Raw genomic sequence first — 20,050 nt, 5'->3', positions numbered from 1 at the left:
TCTGGGACCTGGCCCAGTTCCAAGGGCCCAGGTTAGGGGTGAAGAGAGGATTCCTGCTGAAGATGGGCCAGAGCCATGCCAGTCCTGTCTCCCCAGGAGCCCCACATCCCCCTGCGTTCAGTGCAGGCAAGGTGCAGAGCCTGAGCACTCAGGGGGGCCTGGTAGTGTTCTTACTGAACTTGGACTTCACACAAGTGGGCCACAGAGAAGCCTCAGGAGCCTGAGCAAGAGAATCCTTGCCAGAACCTTTGCTGCTCCTTAAGTTGGCAGCAGGAAGTTCTCCCAGAGCTCTCAGGGTATGTGGCTGAAGCTCAGGCCCACATTGTCCACACTGAGCTGAGGCCTGGGTGTGGGGAAGGAAACGGGTACATTTACTGCTCATCTGCTTCCAGGGCCTGCCTTCTGCTCTCTGCTTTCCAACTCCTCAGGTGGCTGCTCCACAGGGAGAGCTAGGTGGGGTAGGTGGACCCTGTCTTCTCACCTCAGCAGTGTAACCTTTCACATAATTTCATTTGTATACCTGATGGCTGAGATCATTTTGTGAGGATCTTGACTGGAGGACCACTGATAGGACTGGTGAAACTTGTGTGCATATGAGCCAGTAAGATCATTTCTCCAACTAGCTTCCCCAGAGATCACTCACCAACAAACAAAATATTGAATGGAAATTATGGGAGAAACCTAAGGAAAACTTTTATTATGTGTCCATTATATGAGCATCCCTTTTACAGATCATATGGTAAGCTCTGTCCATTATCATGAATACCATTTATCAGTTTTATGCAGCATGGCCACACCACGTGTAACATAATGTCACATGCAATTCCACAGGTTGGACTTTTTAAAAGAGTAAGATGATAGGATTGAAATCCACTTATTCAATAAGTTTTTAATAAAAACTGTATGTTCTGTTAGGTATTCAGAAATAAACAGATGAAACTATTCTTAATCCTGAGAAATTTATAATCTAATAAGGGATAAATCAGGGCAAACTTCTACTTATGTCTTTTTTTGGAGGTCGTTGTTGCAAAATGTCCACAATTTTTTTTTAAAGATTTTATTTTATTCATGAGAGACGCAGACTGAGAGAGAGGGAGAGGTAGAGACACAGGCAGAGGGAAAAGCAGGCCCCATGCAGGGAGCCCGATGTGGGACTCGATCCCAGGTCTCCAGGATCACACCCCGGGCCAAAGGCAGGTGCCAAACCGCTGAGCCACCCAGGGATCCCAAATGTCCACAATTTCATGTGCAGTAGTTAAACCCTAAAACAAGGCAGCATGTAACAAGCACCATAAAAATAGTACAAAGTTATGGGGTGCACGTGGTTTTCTTGGTGGAGCAGTGTGTAACTCTCAATCTCAGGGTTTTGAGTTCAAACCCTACGTTGGTTGTAGAGATTACTTTAAAAAATATGGTCTTCCAAAAAAAAATATGTTAAACAGGATAAGAAAAAGAAAATGGCCTCTGGAGTCCGTACGATGCCCTGGAGGCCATACCCTGAAACTGCCACCTAACCATTTAATGATGTGACAATTATTTGTAACTTTAGAAGTTCCTTGAAAAATTGTGAAAAATACGACTATCAGGATTGTTGTACAGAGTTGATAACGTAATGTGTTACCACAGAGCCCAAGATAGAGAAGGAACCTGACAAATTATATGTATGATGATAATAATTAAAATTTATCATAGTAAACACACATAATTATAAATTAAAGACAGTCTCTTCAGATGATTGCAAGTAAGGGTTGTTAAGGCTTCAATTATGCGCTGAAATGCTATCAAAACACGTTTACGTCCTGGATACTGTGATACCTTAGAATGTTTTCCTGTTGTACTTTAGATAAGAACTCCCATTCTGTTGTGTGCTGGCACCCGCGTGGACACAGCCATGGAGTTGATGCAGACTCTCACGGAGGAAACTGCTAGTTTAGCTCATAAGGCTAAAATGTACTCCAGCTACCAGAACTGCTTTGAGGAGATCCAGCCTCACATGCACTCTCTGAACATGGAAGAGATCATACAGCTTGTCCTTGGGGAGGTTTCGGACATTGAATATGACCTAACCCTGAGGAAGCTATTGTGGGAGGCCCAGGAGGAATGGAGGACACTGTTCTGGGAATGGAGGAACACTACTCTTCACAGCATTGATATAGAATCAGTACAGAGAAGTGTCTCAAAATGGATGCACAAAATCACTGTCCTAGAAAAAGGTAAGTGTCTTTCTGTAGTTTCCCACCTATTGATTACATGCAAAGTGGCCTCTGGACCAGGAAGATCTTTGTCCTCAACCTTATTTCTTTACCTGTTCCCAAGGCCTGACCATTAATGGCTGGAGAGGCAGTACAGGAGAGTAGGGGTAGGAATTGTTTCCTGAAGCAAGAAAGAGATCAAACTTTGCAAAAACAGTTTTAAGTAATTAATAATATTTTGTATTCTTTAAAAGTTGTTTCCCTAGGCAGAACCACAGACACTTCACTATGATCATGGCTCTTCTTTGGGCCAGACATGCTTTGATGACAAAGGCCTACCTGCAGAGCGTTCACCCAGATCCTTGCTGTTTACACCTACAGTTTCCTTTGGCCAGTGGGGCAAATAGCTAAAAAGTCATTTTGAGAGGTTTCCTTTCTGCTGATCCTCAAATCTGAAACCTTGCCAACATAGAGATGCTGTTTCTATTTGAATACTTATATAAGATCTGTCATCTCCACGAGGCTAGCATTTGTTTTTGAAGCTCCTCCCTTACCTCTCACAAGTACCTCAAGCTCTAATTTCCTTTCTAGAAAAATATTTTAATTTGTTTGTTTTTGAGTTATATAAGAAATAATATCAGGAAAAGTTTACAAATGAGAAAAGCTGGGGGACAAATTGCCTAGAGCCTTACTGCTTCAATGTAGCATTCATTCTAGGCATCTTCCCCCAGTATTTTGTCCTGTGTTTCAGAGAATGAGGTGTGAAGTATATTATATTCATAGTTTCCCAGGTAAAAAATCTTGCTATTTGCCAAAATGTACTTACAAAAAACATAGTTTTTCTTTTGTGCTTTTATTTCACTAGGTCTTGAAAAACATTTTATCATTCATGGCTTTCTAAAAGAAGCCCTATTTGTACAAATTGGATATTCAAGTGTATCAGTGTAGTCTCCAGTTCTTTTTTTTTTTTAATTGGTGTTCAATTTGCCAACATACAGAATAACACCCAGTGCTCATCCCGTCAAGTGCCCCCCTCAGTGCCCATCACCCTCTCCAGTTCTTCTGAGTCCCCAACTCTGGCTATTTCTCTGCCTCCTCTCTTTTTCTTTTACAAGTTGAGTAAAAAGTTTATGAGGTTTGAAGTTTCAACTGCAGAGGTTTTGAGTCCTGTACATCAGTGGTTTGTCAATGCTAGAGGACAGACCAGTACTGGTTGATGGCAAGATTTGTAAAAGTACGTTTCTTATATTTCAGTGTTAAATCTTTTCTTTATGAAATGATGACAGATTTTCTTCCCCTTGATGTTCCTCCTTACTGAGCAGAATTTTAAAACCCAAAACCTGTAACAGTCTTTGGAATGTATATGCATGTACCTGTCCACCTGTATATCTAGTCAGTAGAAAACTGGGAAATTCTGTGGTAGTTGGCTTTTCCCAGTATCAAATTTTCTAAGAAAACTTGGCTTAGGTGATCTCAAATTTTAATCACCAGTCCTGATAGCTATTTTTTTTCTCTCTCTTTTTAAAAGATTTTATTTATTTATTCATGAGAGACACAGAGAGAGGCAGAGACAGGCAGAAGGAGAAGCAGGCTCCCTGTGGGGAGCCCATTGCGGGACTCAATCCCTGGACCTTGGATCACACCCTGAGCTGAAGGCAGACGCTCAACCATTCAGCCACCCAGGCATCCCTATTTCTCTTTGTTTTAATCCATAGTCGATCTTCTGGGAGGGTGATGTTAATAAAACTCATTGTTTTAATGCAAACTAATTGATAAATGAGAATTACACTAAATAGCAGATGCATTTTCTGATTAAAAAAATATTATGAATGTATCATAACCTTCTGCCCCATTGCTATTTATAGGTTTACCTAAAAATGACATAGTCACCCATCTTAAGCAATCAGTGACAGAATTTAAGCAAGAACTGCCTATTTTCATGGCTCTGGGAAACCCCTGTCTCAAGCCAAGGCACTGGGAGGCTCTCCAGGAGATTATTGGAAAGTCTGTTTCTCTTGATAAAAACTGTACAGTAGAGAATCTTCTAGCACTCAAGGTAAACAAATATTTAAAAAACAGGTTGAAATACCAGAGGGGCCAATTTTAAGCAAGCCAGTAAATCTACAAGGAATAGGAATTTAAAAAGTGAGAGGTTTGTGGACTAAGAAGGTGGGAACAGCTGGTGGAGGTCAGGTGGCTGAAGTTATGGGTAGCTACAGGTATGACGTGCCATTTGTTATACTATTGTCCTGGTGATTTGGAAACTGATCGTGGTTTTCATGTGTGACAAATGAAGCTAGTGTTTTATTACTTAACAGTGCTACTTCTTACAGAGATGCAGGAACAGAAACATCCAAACTACTTACTCATTTCACATAAAATGAAAATACATTAAGATCATATTAGGATAGCTCTGCCAAATCACTTGATACTCTATTTAAAATACACAAGAACTATTTGATTTGCCTTCTAGTTTTGTTGTAAAAATAGATTCCATGATTTTTATGGTTAAGAGTTGTTCTGTTTTCAGACCTAGCCTACAGTAAGCTTCATTTATATTTCAGGCTTTGTGGTTAATAGTATCCAATGTAATGAGAGACAGTATTTTATAATTTTCTACAAAATGATTTATTATAATGAAGAAATGGGAAATTTTAAGGCATTTAAAAAGAAGAACTTTTAAAAGACAACTTTAGTTGATCTTTAAAATTTGATTGCTGTGTATCTCGGGCCCTGGCCTCAGTCTTCCACTTAAACTCACATGTTCACTTTGCTGTTTCAGAGATACCTCACAGTTAGGGTTCTCCACCTCCCAGGTGATTCTCTTTCCTCCCTTCCCCATATCAGCTAAGGGCATCTCGTTGTTTTTCAGTTGCTTAGGCCAAAAATCATGAAATAATCTAAATCTTCTCTTACTTTCTCACTTCTCACCCCATCTAAATCTCTCATCCTTTCCTGGATCGTTACCGGGCCTCCTGACTGATCCGTGTACCAATAGCGAATACAGCAAAATATCTAGATTATTTCAGAACATATGCTTTAATGTCAATGGCTAGGTTTATTCAAAACAGCATTCCAGAAATGAAGCACAATGGCAATGACATTTTCCTTGTCAAAGTTTTGGGTTATTGGAGTCATCCCTGGGCAAGTCAGGTAAAGGGGGAAGTTTGGCAGTCTAGCATAGCAGCAAGCAACAAAAGTGAGGGCAGGCAGGCAGGCCTTGAGCGGATCAGCTGGTAGCCTTCCTGGGGTTGGTGACTACAGTAGCTCAGAAGGTTTCAGCAAGCTGTCCCTGTATTTCTAATGTAAATGGAGAGTTTAAAAAGGAATTCCCATGCAGCTTTTGGAGGATCCAAATTAACATAATTCAACATCTCAACAAGAATGAACAAGGTCTTCAGCCTTTGAAATACTGGAGCCAGGAATCAGAGGAGCCCTTTCTTCCTGAGGTTGATTGATATAGTAGTCAGAGGGGATACCTGGCAATCAGCTGCCAAGAGTTCATGGAAGATTGTGATCATGCTATTTATTTGACAACTTATCTAGTATAATCTGTGTACCAAGATGGATAGGATTTGGACCAGAAACTCAGCCTTCATTTCCGAAAGCATGCATTTCATGGGGTCGACCCAGAATCGACCCAGCAGTCATGCTGCAAGACTGCCCAGGACAGTCTGTGGCAGGAGTTCTTTTGTGATTGTGTCAAATGAATAAATTATGATGTTCTATGACAGCCATTTCTGTCCAACACATTATGTACATTATGTAGGCTCTGTAAAGCCTATGATGTGAAAAGCATGTTGCAAAGTAAATTAAGAGGAAGTGGTCAGTAATATGCATAAAATAATCACAGTCACTTCATGGTTGATCTTTTTCACTTTAGAAAACAGGTGCTTTATCATATAGGCAGATAATCAATTATAGGTATTGGGTTCATCTGAAGCCTCCTAGTCATTACTAAGTTAATTGGGAGATCTGGCCATTTGTCAGGCCCAAACTTTGACCATAAGGACTTGAAAGGGCTCAATGCATTTGGTTGAAATTTTGCTTTACACATTATCAGTATCTGGATTTAGTTACTAGCAATTTCAGAATGTCAACATTAAGCAAAAAGTTCTTTATTCAGCAAACTTGATGGTTCAATGTTCCTTATCTACTTTTGGCTGGGTAGTCTGTATCAAAAGGCAAGCCTCCTTGCTAAACTGTTAATGAAGGCCATAAGCAGTCAACCAATTCCACTGTTGATACCCATCTTTGGCAGATGATGAACACTAGTTGTAATTGCTGAGTCCCCTGAGCTGCATTACCAGAACATAGGGGTTAGGCATTACTCTTTAACCCTGTGGAGTAGACATATGGAACAGTGGTAGATTCTTCTTTTAGGGATAAAAGCAATGAGCCCAGCTAGTTAATTCTATGATGTGGGAATGAGAAGCTCTCCGAGTATCTCTGTTGCCATGAGTGAGCCTGGAGATCTTGTATCAGGATCTTGTCCTATGGGAACTGGCAGTCAGTGGACATTATTAGAAAGGCCTATCTGTACTCCCTTAATTTGTTGTGAGAGCCATGTAGCCTCATGGCAATAGAACACAGAAAGGGAAGCCATGGAAAGCTTGGGTCCATTAGGATTATGTTCTCTCATAATTGTATCTCGAGGATTATTGCAGAAAGTAAAAGCATGTTACTGAGTGATAAAACAGTGGGCATTAGTGCAGAGAAAAGAAAGCTGGAATAGGTAAGCCATCTGCACATGTACAGAAGGTGCTGTTAGCTGTTCTTCATATGAACTAGAATTAGAGGAGATACACATAGCAATGAGAGATTTCACTGAGTGTGTAGACCGTGAAATGGTTAGAATGAATAAAGCCTGAGAAGGGCCGTGTCGTTCAGGTTGGGACCCACAATCTCGGGTCAGGGCATCACTGAGCTGGGACCAGGTCTCCAGGACCTGTGATGTACACGTTCACCTAAGTCTTGTGCTGCAATCATCTGATGAGTATAAAAGAATAATGTTTTCATTTTAGATGTTTCAATACGAAAATGAAATTAACGAAATCTCAACCTCTGCCACTAATGAAGCTGCTCTGGAGAAACTGCTATTTAAGATTATTGATCAGTGGAATACAACCCCATTACACTTAGTTGTTCATCAGTCAGACACGTTGTCCATCCTGATCATTTCATCCATAGACGACATATTAGCTCAGTTAGAAGAGTCGCAAATGATACTTACAACAGTTAAAGGATCTTCGTCTCTTGGGCCCATTAGGGTAAATATTATGACAAGGGGAAAATATGTTAATTGTTTATAGCTTTATTTATCACTTGAATTTTTTGCATTTTGCAACCTTTTGAATTGTATTAATCATTCACATACTTACATAAATCATTCCACATACTTAAATAGAAATGAGATTGAATGTTAGTAGCTTAAATACTAGAAGTAACTTTTTATGGAATCATGAATTGTTCACGAAGAAATGTTGTAAAGTTCAATTTGAGCAGGTAAAATAAATTTGTATGAATTATAAAACTATGACCCTATAAACCATGACTTATTAGCAGTGCCACTGCTGCTAGAAATACCCACAGTTCTAGCAGGGTTCATGCCAAGCCCATTGCCTGCAGACTCCATACCTGTGTGTTCCTGTAGCTACTGCTAGAATGTCAGCCTGTACATACACTCTCGTAGTTAGGAATCGAAGCACAGAGCCAGCTGGTATTCAGTGTTCTCCAGTAATCCCTCTCTGGGAATCCCCTGTCCAACACCATGATCAAGGATCATTTAAAAACTTAAAGAAACTCGACAAGATATGTTATAATATAGAGATACTTAATAGTAAGGTTATCATATTTGACAGAGATAGAGTGAGAGAGAGAGAAGTGTGCACCCATCAAATGGAAATCACATTATTTGCAAACACATCAGCATTTAGAGAAAATGTCAGTTAACTGAACCTTAGAGGGGGGAAAAACTCAAGAAATTACAAAAAAGGGGATGAACCATATAGACTATATTCTCTAAGTGTATTAAAATAAAAAATGAACAGCAGAAAAACAGCAAAAAATAGACAAAACTATCACAAAAAAACTAAAAAAATTCAAAGCATCCTTAAGAATATATAGGAAATGGGGGATCCCTGGGTGGCTCAGTGGTTTGGCGCCTGCCTTTGGCCCAGGGCATGATCCTGGAGTCCCAGGATTGAGTCCCACATCTGGCTACCTGCATGGAGCCTGCTTCTCCCTCTGCCTGTGTCTCTGCTTCTCTCTCTCTCTCTCTCTCTCTCTGTATGTCTTTCATGAATAAATACATTTAAAAAAAAAAAGAATATATAGGAAATGTAATAAAAAATTTTAATTAAAAGTAAAAGGGAGAAAATTCTAAATCAAACACTGTCACAGTTGGCTTAAAGCCCCATGAAAAGGAAGATTTAGAACACCAAATGCCTTTATTAAAAAGTAAAAATGAATTTAGTAAATGATACCTTAGGCATACTTCAAGAAGCTGAAGAACAGCAACACACACATGGACCTCCACTTCCAGGCAAGATACAGTAGAGGGACCAGGTACACCATCCTGCCTGAAATACCCAAAGCTGAACAGGAAAAAGTAGCTGGAGCTATGGTTTTCAGGACACTCGATATTAGGAATGGAACGATAAGGATCCTTGAGAGATGGGAAACACACAAGAAGCCCCATGGTTGCTCCAACTTGAGTTTGCAGGCCTTGGTGGAGTTGAGAGTAATCCAACCAGAGCCTGGTAGACTGCCCGATAGGAAGAGATGCTGCTGAAAGTTAGAGGATGCCATAGCTTGCAGGGTGAAGTACCAGGAAGGATACTCTAGAGAGCCATGGAAGCTCTCTATTCAAGTACTCCACAGTCCCAAGTGCTGGGATGTGAATTGGAGGAAATTCCTTGAAACCAGAGAGATGACTGTTTAAGAGGATCTGAGGGAGCCATTCATACAACTCTGGGAGTAGCACCCATATCCACCAGCCGCAACAGTAAGCAATGATTTGTACACATTATAGATGGAGCCATTGAAAGGATCTTGCCACAGTAAAATAAATACTGTTCTAACAGATCTGAAAAGCAAAACCCCAAATGATGAAACTGTTTCAAAGTGATTTACCAGCACTCAGAACAAAATTCAAGAATATTTATAGGAATACAAAAATAGGGGTCCCTGGGTGGCTCAGTCAGTTAAATGTCTGCCTTCAGCTCAGGTCATGATTCTGGGGTCCTGGGATTGAGCCTCACACCAGGTTCCCTTCAGGGTAGGAAATCTGCTTCTCCCTCTCCCTCTGCCTGCCACTTCTGCTTGTGCTGTCTCCCTTTCTCTCAAATAAGTAAAATCTTTTTTTAAAAAAAAGTAGATCTATAGAGGATCATATAGGCCAAATAGAAATATAAAGACCAAACTCAAACTTCTATGGATGAAAACTATAATATCTGACATGAACTATGCGCTAGATGAAATTGACAGCAGATTAGACATTGCAGGAGAGAAGATTAGTGAATTTAAACAATTTTGAAAAAGAAGAACGAAGTTGGAAAATCAACACTACCTGACTTTAAGATTTAATTGTAAAGCTACAGTAGTCAAAACGGTTTCATATCAGTTTAAAGATAGAAAAATGGAACAGAATAGAGTACAGAAATAGACCCACAAATATACAAACACCTGATCTTCAACAAAAGTTTAAAGATAATTCTGAAAAGAAAGTCTTTTTAGAAATAGTGCTGGCAAATTAGACAGTTGCATGCAAAACAAAATTTTAAGAACTCTTCAAGCCATGTCTTGTAGCATATATAAACTTTTAACTCAAAAATGGATGAAAACCTAAAACATCAGAAGACATTTTTGAAACATTAAGAAGAAACCATTAGAAAAAATTTTGTGACCTTGGGCTAGCTAGGTTTCTTCAGTAGGACACCAAAAGAATGATCAATAGAAGGATTTCATCAAAATTAAAAATTTGTGGGAGCCCCCGTGGTGCAGCGGTTTAGCGCCGCCTGCAGCCCAGGGCCTGATCCTGGAGACCCGGGATCGAGTCCCATGTTGAGCTCCCTGCATGGAGCCTGCTTCTCCCTCTGCCTCTCTCTCTCTCGCTCTGTATCTCTCATGAGTAAATAAAATAAAATCTTTAAAAAAAAATTAAAAATTTGTGCCCTTCAAAAGACACTGATAAGGGGAAAAAAATACAAACCAAGACTGGAAGGAAATATTTACAAAGTATGTATTTGGTAGTAGAAGATATAGTAGTAGATAGTAGTAGTAGAAGATATAGGAGAAAGATATATAAATGAGTTGCATGTGGTAAATGCAACTATATTATAGTTATATAATATGCAACTTATAAATGCAACTTATATATTTAAGAATATATACAGAATTCTCAAAATAAAAATCAGTAAAGAAATGGGCAAAAGATTAAAGCAGACACTTTACCAAAGAAAATACTGGAATGGAGAATAAACATATGAAGATGCTTATCTTCATTATTCATCAGGGAGAAGTTAGAATCCTAGTGAGGTACTGCTACACCCCTTATGGAATGACTAAAGCTAAAGAGACTGAGCATCCCAGGTGCTGGCAAGGATGTGGTGGAATGGGGAGCTCTCACTGCTGTGTGAAGGGTAAAATGTTATGTACACTCATTTAAAAGGTTTCTTTAAAAGTTAAAAAAATAGACCTACCACATGGTGCAAGCATTCCACTCTAGGTGTTTACCAAGAAGAAAGGAAAGCCTATGTCCACACCTGAATATTCATAGCAGCTTTATTTATAATAGTGAAGAACAGGAGGCACCCCAGGACTTCATCTGGTGGATGAGTATATTGTCGTCCATCTATAAAATGGAATACTACTCAGCAGTACAAAAAAGAAATACTGACATATGCAACAACAGGAATGAATCTCAAAACAATTCTGCTGAGTGAAAGAAGTCAGACCAAAAAGAGTACATACTATACGGTTTCATTTATAGAAAATTCTAGGAACTGCCAACCAGGCTATGGTTTCAAAAAGTAGATCAGTGTTTCCCTAGGAATGGGAATAGGCAGGGGTTGGAGGAAGGGATGCCACAGGCTGCAAGAACCTTTCCAAGGTGAAGGATGTGTTCATTATTTTGACCGTGGTGATTGTGTCACAGTGATAAACATAAGCCAAAATGTTCAACTGTGCAATTTGAAAAGATGCCATTTACTATATGTCACTTATGCCTTAATAAAGTTATTGAAATATAAATTAGATGTTAAAAGAAATATGGAGGTACATAGTAGAAATATAAATGAAGTGCATGTGGTTCCCTCTGAGGAATCGAGTTAGGGGATGTGCCAGTCTACTGATATGCAAGCATTTTAGTACTAATTGATTTTTAATCATTTTCTTCTTACTTTAATAAATATACAAGTCAGAAAAAGATGTTATATCCACACAATTTTTTTAATTCAAAGAATGGAAAAAACCTGTAAGTACTAATGTAAATCCTCTCTAAAAGACAAAGTCAGGGATCCCTGGGTGGCGCAGCGGTTTGGCGCCTGCCTTTGGCCTGGGGCGCGATCCTGGAGATCCAGGATCGAATCCCACATCGGGCTCCCGGTGCATGGAGCCTGCTTCTCCCTCTGCCTGTGTCTCTGCCTCTCTCTCTCTCTCTCTCTGTGACTATCATTAAAAAAATAAATAAAAAAATAAAAGACAAAGTCAGGTTAAAAAAGTTACAAAACCATGTGTATAATATGGTTGCACTAAAGATATTACTTGTACATATATACAAAATATTTAAAGAAAGGACTGAAAGAATATACATATAAAAATATTTGTATGTTGTATAATGAATAAAATAAAGTTGTATGAATAGAACATCTCAAACGTCTCCCAAAACTAAATATAATTAGATTTACATTTATTTATGTGATCCGCTATGTCAGTGACTGATAATCACCTTTGATGTCAGTATTTCTACTAAATGAATCTTTAGACTTTATGAATGTGTATGTTCATCTTATAGGATCTTGTGGATGAGTGGGATCAGAATTTGACTCTCTTCTCTTACACTCTTAAGGAATGGATGAATTGTCAAAGAAATTGGCTCTCTCTTGAACCAATCTTTCATTCAACCGAAATACAAAGGTAAAAAAGCCATAATGAGGTTAAAAAATGCGTGGTGGATATTTATTGCTTGTGATTCCTAAGAAGTCGTTTCTTCAATGAATGCTCTAAAATAACCCACCTATAAGCACAGGTGTATAAACTGTTGAATTGTGTTTTCATGAAAGATTGCAAGCATCATCTTTTTTTCTAAGTCCTGTTTCTCAATTATTGATATAAAATGATTAAGGACTCGGAAAGGTGCATTGGATAGTTCATTATAATCTATACTACAATGCTGTGTGTCTACTGAGTTCTGGAATATTAGTGTGGTTTTTATATCAATAATGTGTTTCTAATAGCATTCATACATGAATGGTAATTTTTTTACTTCAGACCATGTAAAAGAATGGAGGTCCTAGATGGTGAAAATTCTACCTTTTCTTTTTATTCATAGCATTCAAATTAATTGGTCTCTCTTTAAAGTGACTGGTCTTGAGAGTGTGTAAGTTGTGACACATGTATTATCTAGATAGAATTTAAAGTGTTGACCGTAAATCACACAAGCTAATCTAGGAGCCACTCTGAAATAGGGTAGGAAGTCATAGAGCATGTATTTGTAAGGTGTGTTAGATGATAGAGGGCCTTGAATATCAGGTCCAGTATTATGAATTTTATTTTAGGGGCAAAGGGGAGCTGTGAGAGGCTCACAAAAGAAAAATGTCTAGATGTGACTACTGCTCTGCAGGGAGCAACGTCCATTTTTGTTATAAATGTGTATTTGTCCGATGTTTCATCTATCAACCTGTAGTTTTTCTAGAGTTCCCAAAGGTGAAAACACATACCTAAGGAATGTATCCTCTGCTTACAACAGCTTAGGGCCTTGAACTCAGACTTCCATATTACTACTTTATTGATGGAAAGGTAAGACTCCTAGTTGACAGTGTCACCTCAGTTGTTCACAGGATTTGAGAGAAAAAGGGGGGCTTTTAGTGAAAGGATGCTGAAGAGTCCTGTCCAAGAGTGTTCAAGAAGAGAAGATACGGGTCTGTAATGGACCTGCCTTTGCTGGTGGAGAAAGATGGGGGTGGAGGGATGTGAAAATGAGGAAGGGGAGGAGACATTCATTAGCGAGGAGAATCATGGGAAAGAAGAGGATACTGCCCCTTCCCATCCCTCCATACTCACTGTGAAGTGGCACCAGAGCCTCCTGTGGCTGTTAGGAGGGTACCGAACAGAGGTGAGCTTGAAGCCTCCTCCCTAATAGGATTTTTACTGCACTGAGGATATTTTTAGGCCCATCGCCCAAAATGGGGGCTGGGATAATGTTAGGGAGGGCAACTTGTGGAAGAGTTTGATGAGTATTGCTCTGGGGTTTGGGGCATTAGAAACTAGGACCTGCCTTTTTGAAGAGCTCTGAAGCAGCCTTTATTAGCAGAGCAGAAAAGTACAAGAACACACAGTCATGGTGGACCCCTGATCCTCCATCACGGGGATGTTGCCCTCTAGGGGACATCTGGCAATTCTAATGCCAAAAATTGCTGCTTCAGGAAGATCAGATTAATAGCTTCTTCTCAGGAAGCTGTCTCCAGATCCCATTTCCTCCAGAATTTTAGTGCCTTTGTTTTGTTACCTTTCCTAGGACATGGGTCACTTTTTCCTACTTTATGCAGAACTTGTATACCTGTCTTTACGTAGAACTTGTATACCTGTCTTTACGTAGAACTTGTATACCTGTCTTACATGTCTCACTAAGTATAGTCTTACGAAATACTGGACACATGTCTGATTTATTTTAGTATTTCCTACCATGGACATCACCACAGGTAAGAAACATTATCAAATATCTTCAGCTAATGATCAGCAAAAATAAAACATATCACAACATTTTAAAAATTGAACAGCATCCTGTAGAAAATGCATTTAGAGTATAGATTTTAATTATACTGCCTTCAAAAGATAAAATTATCTTTAATTTTCTTTCTAAAGGCAGCTCCCAGAAGAAGCAAAACTCTTCTCTCAAGTGATTTCCATGTGGAGAGAAATAATGTTAAAAATACAAAACAAACTGGATGCTTTGCGAATAACTACCTCTGCAGGAATCCTCGAAATTCTGCAAAATTGCAATACATGTCTTGACTATATAATGAAAAGTCTTGAGGTAAAACTATAGCAGTCCTAAAGTGAAGAATCATTTAAACTTCACAATGTAATGTAAAGGACAACAGAAACTATTCCAATGCAAATTTTCTTTCCAGTAGCTGCCCACAATATTTCCAACTCTCACTAACTATAGGGTTAATGAAAATACTATCACAATGAAAAATAGTGGATAGACCAATCTAAATGGCCTGAGACAAAAATACCGAATTTTTAAGTGCTTAGATTTCCTTATCTTTAAATTGGGAATAATGGTAGTGCCTACTTTGAGGAGCTTTGTGTTAAATGAGATAATGCATTTAAAGCATAAGAGCTGGTACCAAGAAAGTATTCAATGAGTGTTAATTATATTAGCACTATGATTATTAAATTGACAAAATCCGCAAAAATTGATATGGAATACTTTGATGATTCCATTTATTTTAAATCCAGTACAGTTAATTTAGTGATATGTTAGTTTCTGGGGTACAATATAATAATTCAACAATTCTATCATTATTCAGTGCTCATCAAGCTTTGTGTACTCTTAATCTCCTTCACCTATTTCCTCCATCACCCCACCCACCTCCCTCTGGTGACCATCAGTGTGTTTCTAGAGTTAAAAGTCTGTTTCTTGGTTTGTCTCTTTTTTTCCTTTATTTGTTTTGTTTCTTAAATTCCACATATGAGTGAAATCCTATGGTGTTTGTCTTTCTCTGACTGACTTCATTTAACATTATACCTTCTAGATCCATCCATGCTATTGCAAATGGCAAGATTTCTCATTTTTCTTTATGGCTGAGTAATGTTCCATTGTATGTATAAACCACATCATCCTTATCTTTTCATCTGTGGATACTTGGACTGTTTCCATAACTTGGCTGTTGTAAATAATGCTGTGATAAAGCATATATCTTTACAAAGATATATGGGGTACATATATCTTTCTGAATTAGTGTTTTTGTATTTTTTGGGTAAATCCCCAGTAATGGAATTACTGGATCATATGGTAGTTCTTTTATTTTTTCAAGGAATCTCCATACCACAGTGCCTGCACCAGTTTGCATTTCCTACCAACAGTGCAGAAACACCTATTGTTTCTCGTGTTTTGGTTTGGGTATTCTTATAGGTATGAGGTGGTATCTCGTTGTGATTTTAACTTGCATTTCCCTGATGATGAGTGATGTTGAGCATCTTTTCATGTGTCTTTTGGCCATCTGGATGTCTTCTTTGGAGAAGTATCTGTTCATGTCTTCTGCCCATTTTTTAATTGAATTATTTAGGGGTTTTGATATTGAGATATATAAATTATTTATATACTTTGAATACTAACCCTTTATCAGATATGTCATTTGCAGATATCTTCTTCCATTCAGTAGGTTGTTGTTTAGTTTTGTTGATGGTTTCCTTTGCTGTGCAGAAGCTTTTTGTCTTAATGTAGTCCCACTTGTTTTTGTTTCCCTTGCCTCAGGAGACATATCTAAAAAGAAGTTACTATGGCTGATGTCAGAAACACCATTGCCTGTGCTCTTTCAGGATTTTTATGGTTTCAGGTTATCATTTAGGTCTTTAATCCATTTTGAGTTTATTTTTGTGTGTGGTGTAAGAAAATAGTTCTAGTTTCATTCTTTTGCATGTTGCTGTCCAGTTTTCCCAATATCATTTGTTGAAGAGACTGTCTTTTTTCCCATTCAATATTCTTGCCTCCTTTGCCTCCTTTGTCAAAGATTAATTGACCATATAATTGTGGGTTTATTTCTGGGCTCTCTATTCTGTTCTATTGACTTATAGGTCTTTTTTTTTTATTTTTTTATTTTATTTATTTATTTTTTTTTTTGAGAGAGAGAGAGAGAGAGAGAGATGGGGAGAGCAAGAGCATGAGTAGCAAGGGTGGGCAGAGGCAAAGGGAGAGAGAGAATTCCAGCAGGGTCCACACAGCATGGAGCCTGATGTGGAGCTTGATCTCATGACCCTGAGATTATTACCTGAGCCAAAATCAAGAGTTGGACACCTAACCTGAATAAGCCACCCAGATGCCCCTCTATCTGTCTATTATTTTGTCAGCACCATATTGTTTTGATACTGCTGATTTGTAGTATATCTTGAAATCTGGAATTGTGATGCCTACAGCTTTGTTCTTCAAGATTGCTTTAGGAAAAAAAAAAAAGATTGTTTTGCTTTGGCTATTTGGGGTTTTTTTGGTGGTTCCATACAAATTTTAGGATTGTTTATTCTCATTCTATGAAAAATGCTGTTGCTGTTTTGATAAGCATTGCATGAATGTATAGATTGCAATGGGTAGTATAGACATTTTAACAATATTTATTCTTCCAAACCATGAGCATGGAATATCTTTCCATTTGTTCATGTCATCACGAATTTCTTTCATCAGTATTTTATAGTTTCAGAGCACAACTCTTTCACCTGCTTTGTTACATTTATTCCTAGATATTTTATTATTTTTGGTGCCTTTGTAAATAAGACTATTTTCTTCATTTCTCTTTCTACTGCTTCATTCTTAGTGGATAGAAATACAATGTATTTCTATATATTGATTTTATATCCTGCAACATTACTGAATTCATTTATCAGCTCTAATAGTTTTTTTGGTTAAGTCTTTATTTTTTTTATGTATAGTATCAAGTCATCTGCAAATATCCTTACCAGTTTAGATGCTTTTTATTCCTTTTTTTCTTGTCTGCTGTGGCTAGGACTTCCAGTACTATGTTGAATAAAAGTGATGAAAGTAGACATTCCTGTCTTGTTCCTAACTGTAGAGAAAAAGTTCTCAGTTTTTCTGCATTTAGGATGATATTAGCTGTGGGTTTTTCATACATGGCCTTTATTGTGCTGAGGTATGTTCCCTCTAAACCTACTTTGTCATGAATGGATGTTGTACTTTGTCAATGATTTTTTTTTATGTCTGTTGATATGACTATATGGTTTTTATCCTTCTCGTGTTGAGGTGATGTGTCATGTTGAATGATTTGTGAATATTGAACTACAGTTGCATCCTGGGTATAAATCCCACTTGATCATGGTAGATGATTTTTTTTTAATGTATTGTTGGATTCTGTTTACTAATATTTTGTTGAGGATTTTTGTTGAGGATTTTTGCTGAGAATTTTTACATCTATGTTCATCAGAGATATTGATCTATAGTTCTCTTTTTTGAGGTGTCTTCATGTGGTTTTGGTATCACGGTAATGTGGCCTCATAGAATGAATTTAGAAGTTTTCCTTCCTCTTCTATTTTTTGGATTGATTTGAAGAATAGGTATTAACTCTTCTTTGAATGTTTGGTAGAATTTACTTGTGAGGCTAACTTTTGTTTTTTTGGGAGTTTTTTGATGTCTGATTCAATTTCATTGCTGATAATCAGTCTGATCAAAGTTTCTGTTTCTTCCTGATTCAATTTTGGGAGTCTATAAGTTTCTGGGAATTTATGCATTTCTTCTAGGTTGTCCAGTATGTTAGCATATAATTTTTCATAATATGCTCTTATAATCTTTTGTATTTCTGTGATGTCAGTTGTTATTTCTCTTCTTTCATTTCTGACTTTGTTTGATCGCTCTTTTTTTTTTTTTTTTAGATGAATCTGGCTAAAAGTTTATCAATTTTGTTGATATTTTCAAAGAACTAGCTGCTGATTTCATTGATCTCTACTATTTTTTTTAGTTTCTGCTTTGCTTATTTCTGCAATAATTTTTATTATTTCCTTCCTTCTATTAGTTTTGAGGGGTTTTTGTTCACTTTCTCTAGCTCCTTTAGGAATAAGGTTAAATTATTTGAGATTTTTCTTCTTTGCTGACATAGACTTGTATTGCTATAAACTTCCTTTTAGAACTGCTTTCACTGCATCCCAAAGATTTTGGACCACTGTGTTTTCATTTTCATTTGTTTCCATGTATGTTTTTTTATTTCCTGTCGATTTCTTGGTTGACGTGATGATTGTTTAGTAGCATGTTATTTAGCCTCCATGTATTTGTGCTCTTTTCAGATTTTTTCTTGCGGTTGATTTCTAGTTTTGTAGCATTGTGGTCAGAAAAGATGCATCGTATGACTTTGATTTTGTTAATTTGTTGACACTTGTTTTGTGGCCTAACATGATCTATTCTGGAGAATGTTCCATGTGCACTTGAAAAGAATGTGTAGTCTGCTGTTTTAGGATGAAATGTTGTGAATGTATCTGTTAGATATTTCTAGTCCAATGTGGTATTCAGAGCCACTGTTTCCTTATTGATTTCCCATTTGGGTGACATGTCCACTGATATAAGTGGGGTGTTAAAGTTCCCTAGTGTTGTTATATTACTATCATTCCTTTATTATTCCTTTATTATATCCTCCATATATTATTTCCTTTATGTTTGTTATTAGCTGTTTTATGTATTTGGGTGCTCCCATGTTTGGTGCATAAATATTTACAATTGTTATATCTTCTTGCTAGAATGTTCCCTTTATATAGGGTCCTTCTTTGTCTCTTGTTACAGTCTTTGATTTAAAGTTTATTTCATCCAATATAAATATTGCTATTGCAGCTTTCTTTTCATTTCCATTTGCATGATACATGTTTTTCCATCCCTTCACTCACAATTCACAGATGTCTTTAAGTCTGAAATGAGTCTCTTGTAGGCAGCATATAGATGGGTCTTGCTTTTTTAGTCATTCCATCACCCTGTGTCTCTTGATTGGAGCATTTATTCCATTTACATTCACAGTAATTACTGATAGATGTGTATTTATTGCCAGTTTGTTATTCATTTTCTGGTTGTTTTTGTAATTCTTCTCTGTTCCTGTCTTCTCTTACTCTCTCAGTTTGCTGGATTTCTTTAGTGATATACTTGGATTCCTTTCTGTTTATTTTTCACATATATATTATCAGTTTTGGATTTGTGGTTATCATTGGGTTTGTATATAAACATCTTATGCATATAGCAATCTACATTAAGTTGATGGTTGCTTACGTTTGAACTCATTGTAAAAGCACTAAATTTTTACTCCTCACATTTTTAAGTATATAGTGTCATACTTTATATCCTTTTATTTTGTGAGTGTCTTGACTGATTTTTACATACAAACTTATTTTTAATGTTTTTGAGATTCCCACTTCTTATTCCTACTTATGGTCTTTCCTTTCCACTCAGAGTCCCCTTTAACATTTCTTATAGGGCTGGTTTAGTGGTCACAAATTCCTTTCACTTTTGTTTGTCGGAGAAACTGTTTCTCTTTCCTTCTGTTCTGAATGAAAGCCTTGCTGGATAGAGTATTCTTGGTTGCAGGTTTTTCCTTTCAATACTTTAACTATTTCTTACCACTCCCTCTGGCCTGCAAAGTTTCTGCTAAAAAATCAACTGAGAGTCTTATGGGATTTCCCTTGTATGGAACTGTTTTGTTTTTTGTTTTTTTTTGTTTTTTTGTTTTTTTTTTTTGTTGTTGTTGTTGTTTTTCTCTTGCTGCTTTTAAAATTCTCTTTTTATCTCTACTTTTGGCCATTTTATTTTATTTTTATTTTTAATAAATTTATTTTTTATTGGTGTTCAATTTACCAACATACAGAATAACACCCAGTGCTCATCCCGTCAAGTGCCCCCCTCAGTGCCCATCACCCATTCACCCCCACCCCCC

At 37.4% G+C, this 20,050-nt stretch overlaps 1 protein-coding gene across 18 annotated transcripts in view; it reads left to right on the top strand.

Annotated features, from left to right (window-relative positions):
• DNAH14 (dynein axonemal heavy chain 14) overlaps positions 1–20,050 on the top strand; it is a 333,811-nt gene that overhangs the window by 110,439 nt on the left and 203,322 nt on the right. For 17 of the 18 annotated variants that reach the window (XR_005362291.1, XR_005362292.1, XM_038542857.1 and 14 more), the window contains 5 exons: positions 1,844–2,213; positions 4,058–4,248; positions 7,217–7,462; positions 12,208–12,329; positions 14,277–14,448. Coding sequence is in view for 16 of the 18 variants with exons in the window: in XM_038542857.1 (XP_038398785.1) it covers positions 1,844–2,213; positions 4,058–4,248; positions 7,217–7,462; positions 12,208–12,329; positions 14,277–14,448 (1,101 nt within the window). In the remaining 2 variants the exon portion in view is untranslated. The remainder of the gene's footprint in view (positions 1–1,843; positions 2,214–4,057; positions 4,249–7,216; positions 7,463–12,207; positions 12,330–14,276; positions 14,449–20,050) is intronic. The other variant, XM_038542864.1, reaches the window with a different exon arrangement.

Source organism: Canis lupus, chromosome 7 (genome assembly GCF_011100685.1).
Source record: "Canis lupus familiaris isolate Mischka breed German Shepherd chromosome 7, alternate assembly UU_Cfam_GSD_1.0, whole genome shotgun sequence".
Taxonomy (NCBI): Eukaryota; Metazoa; Chordata; class Mammalia; order Carnivora; family Canidae; genus Canis; species Canis lupus.
This window is presented reverse-complemented; position numbering and strand designations above follow the sequence as displayed.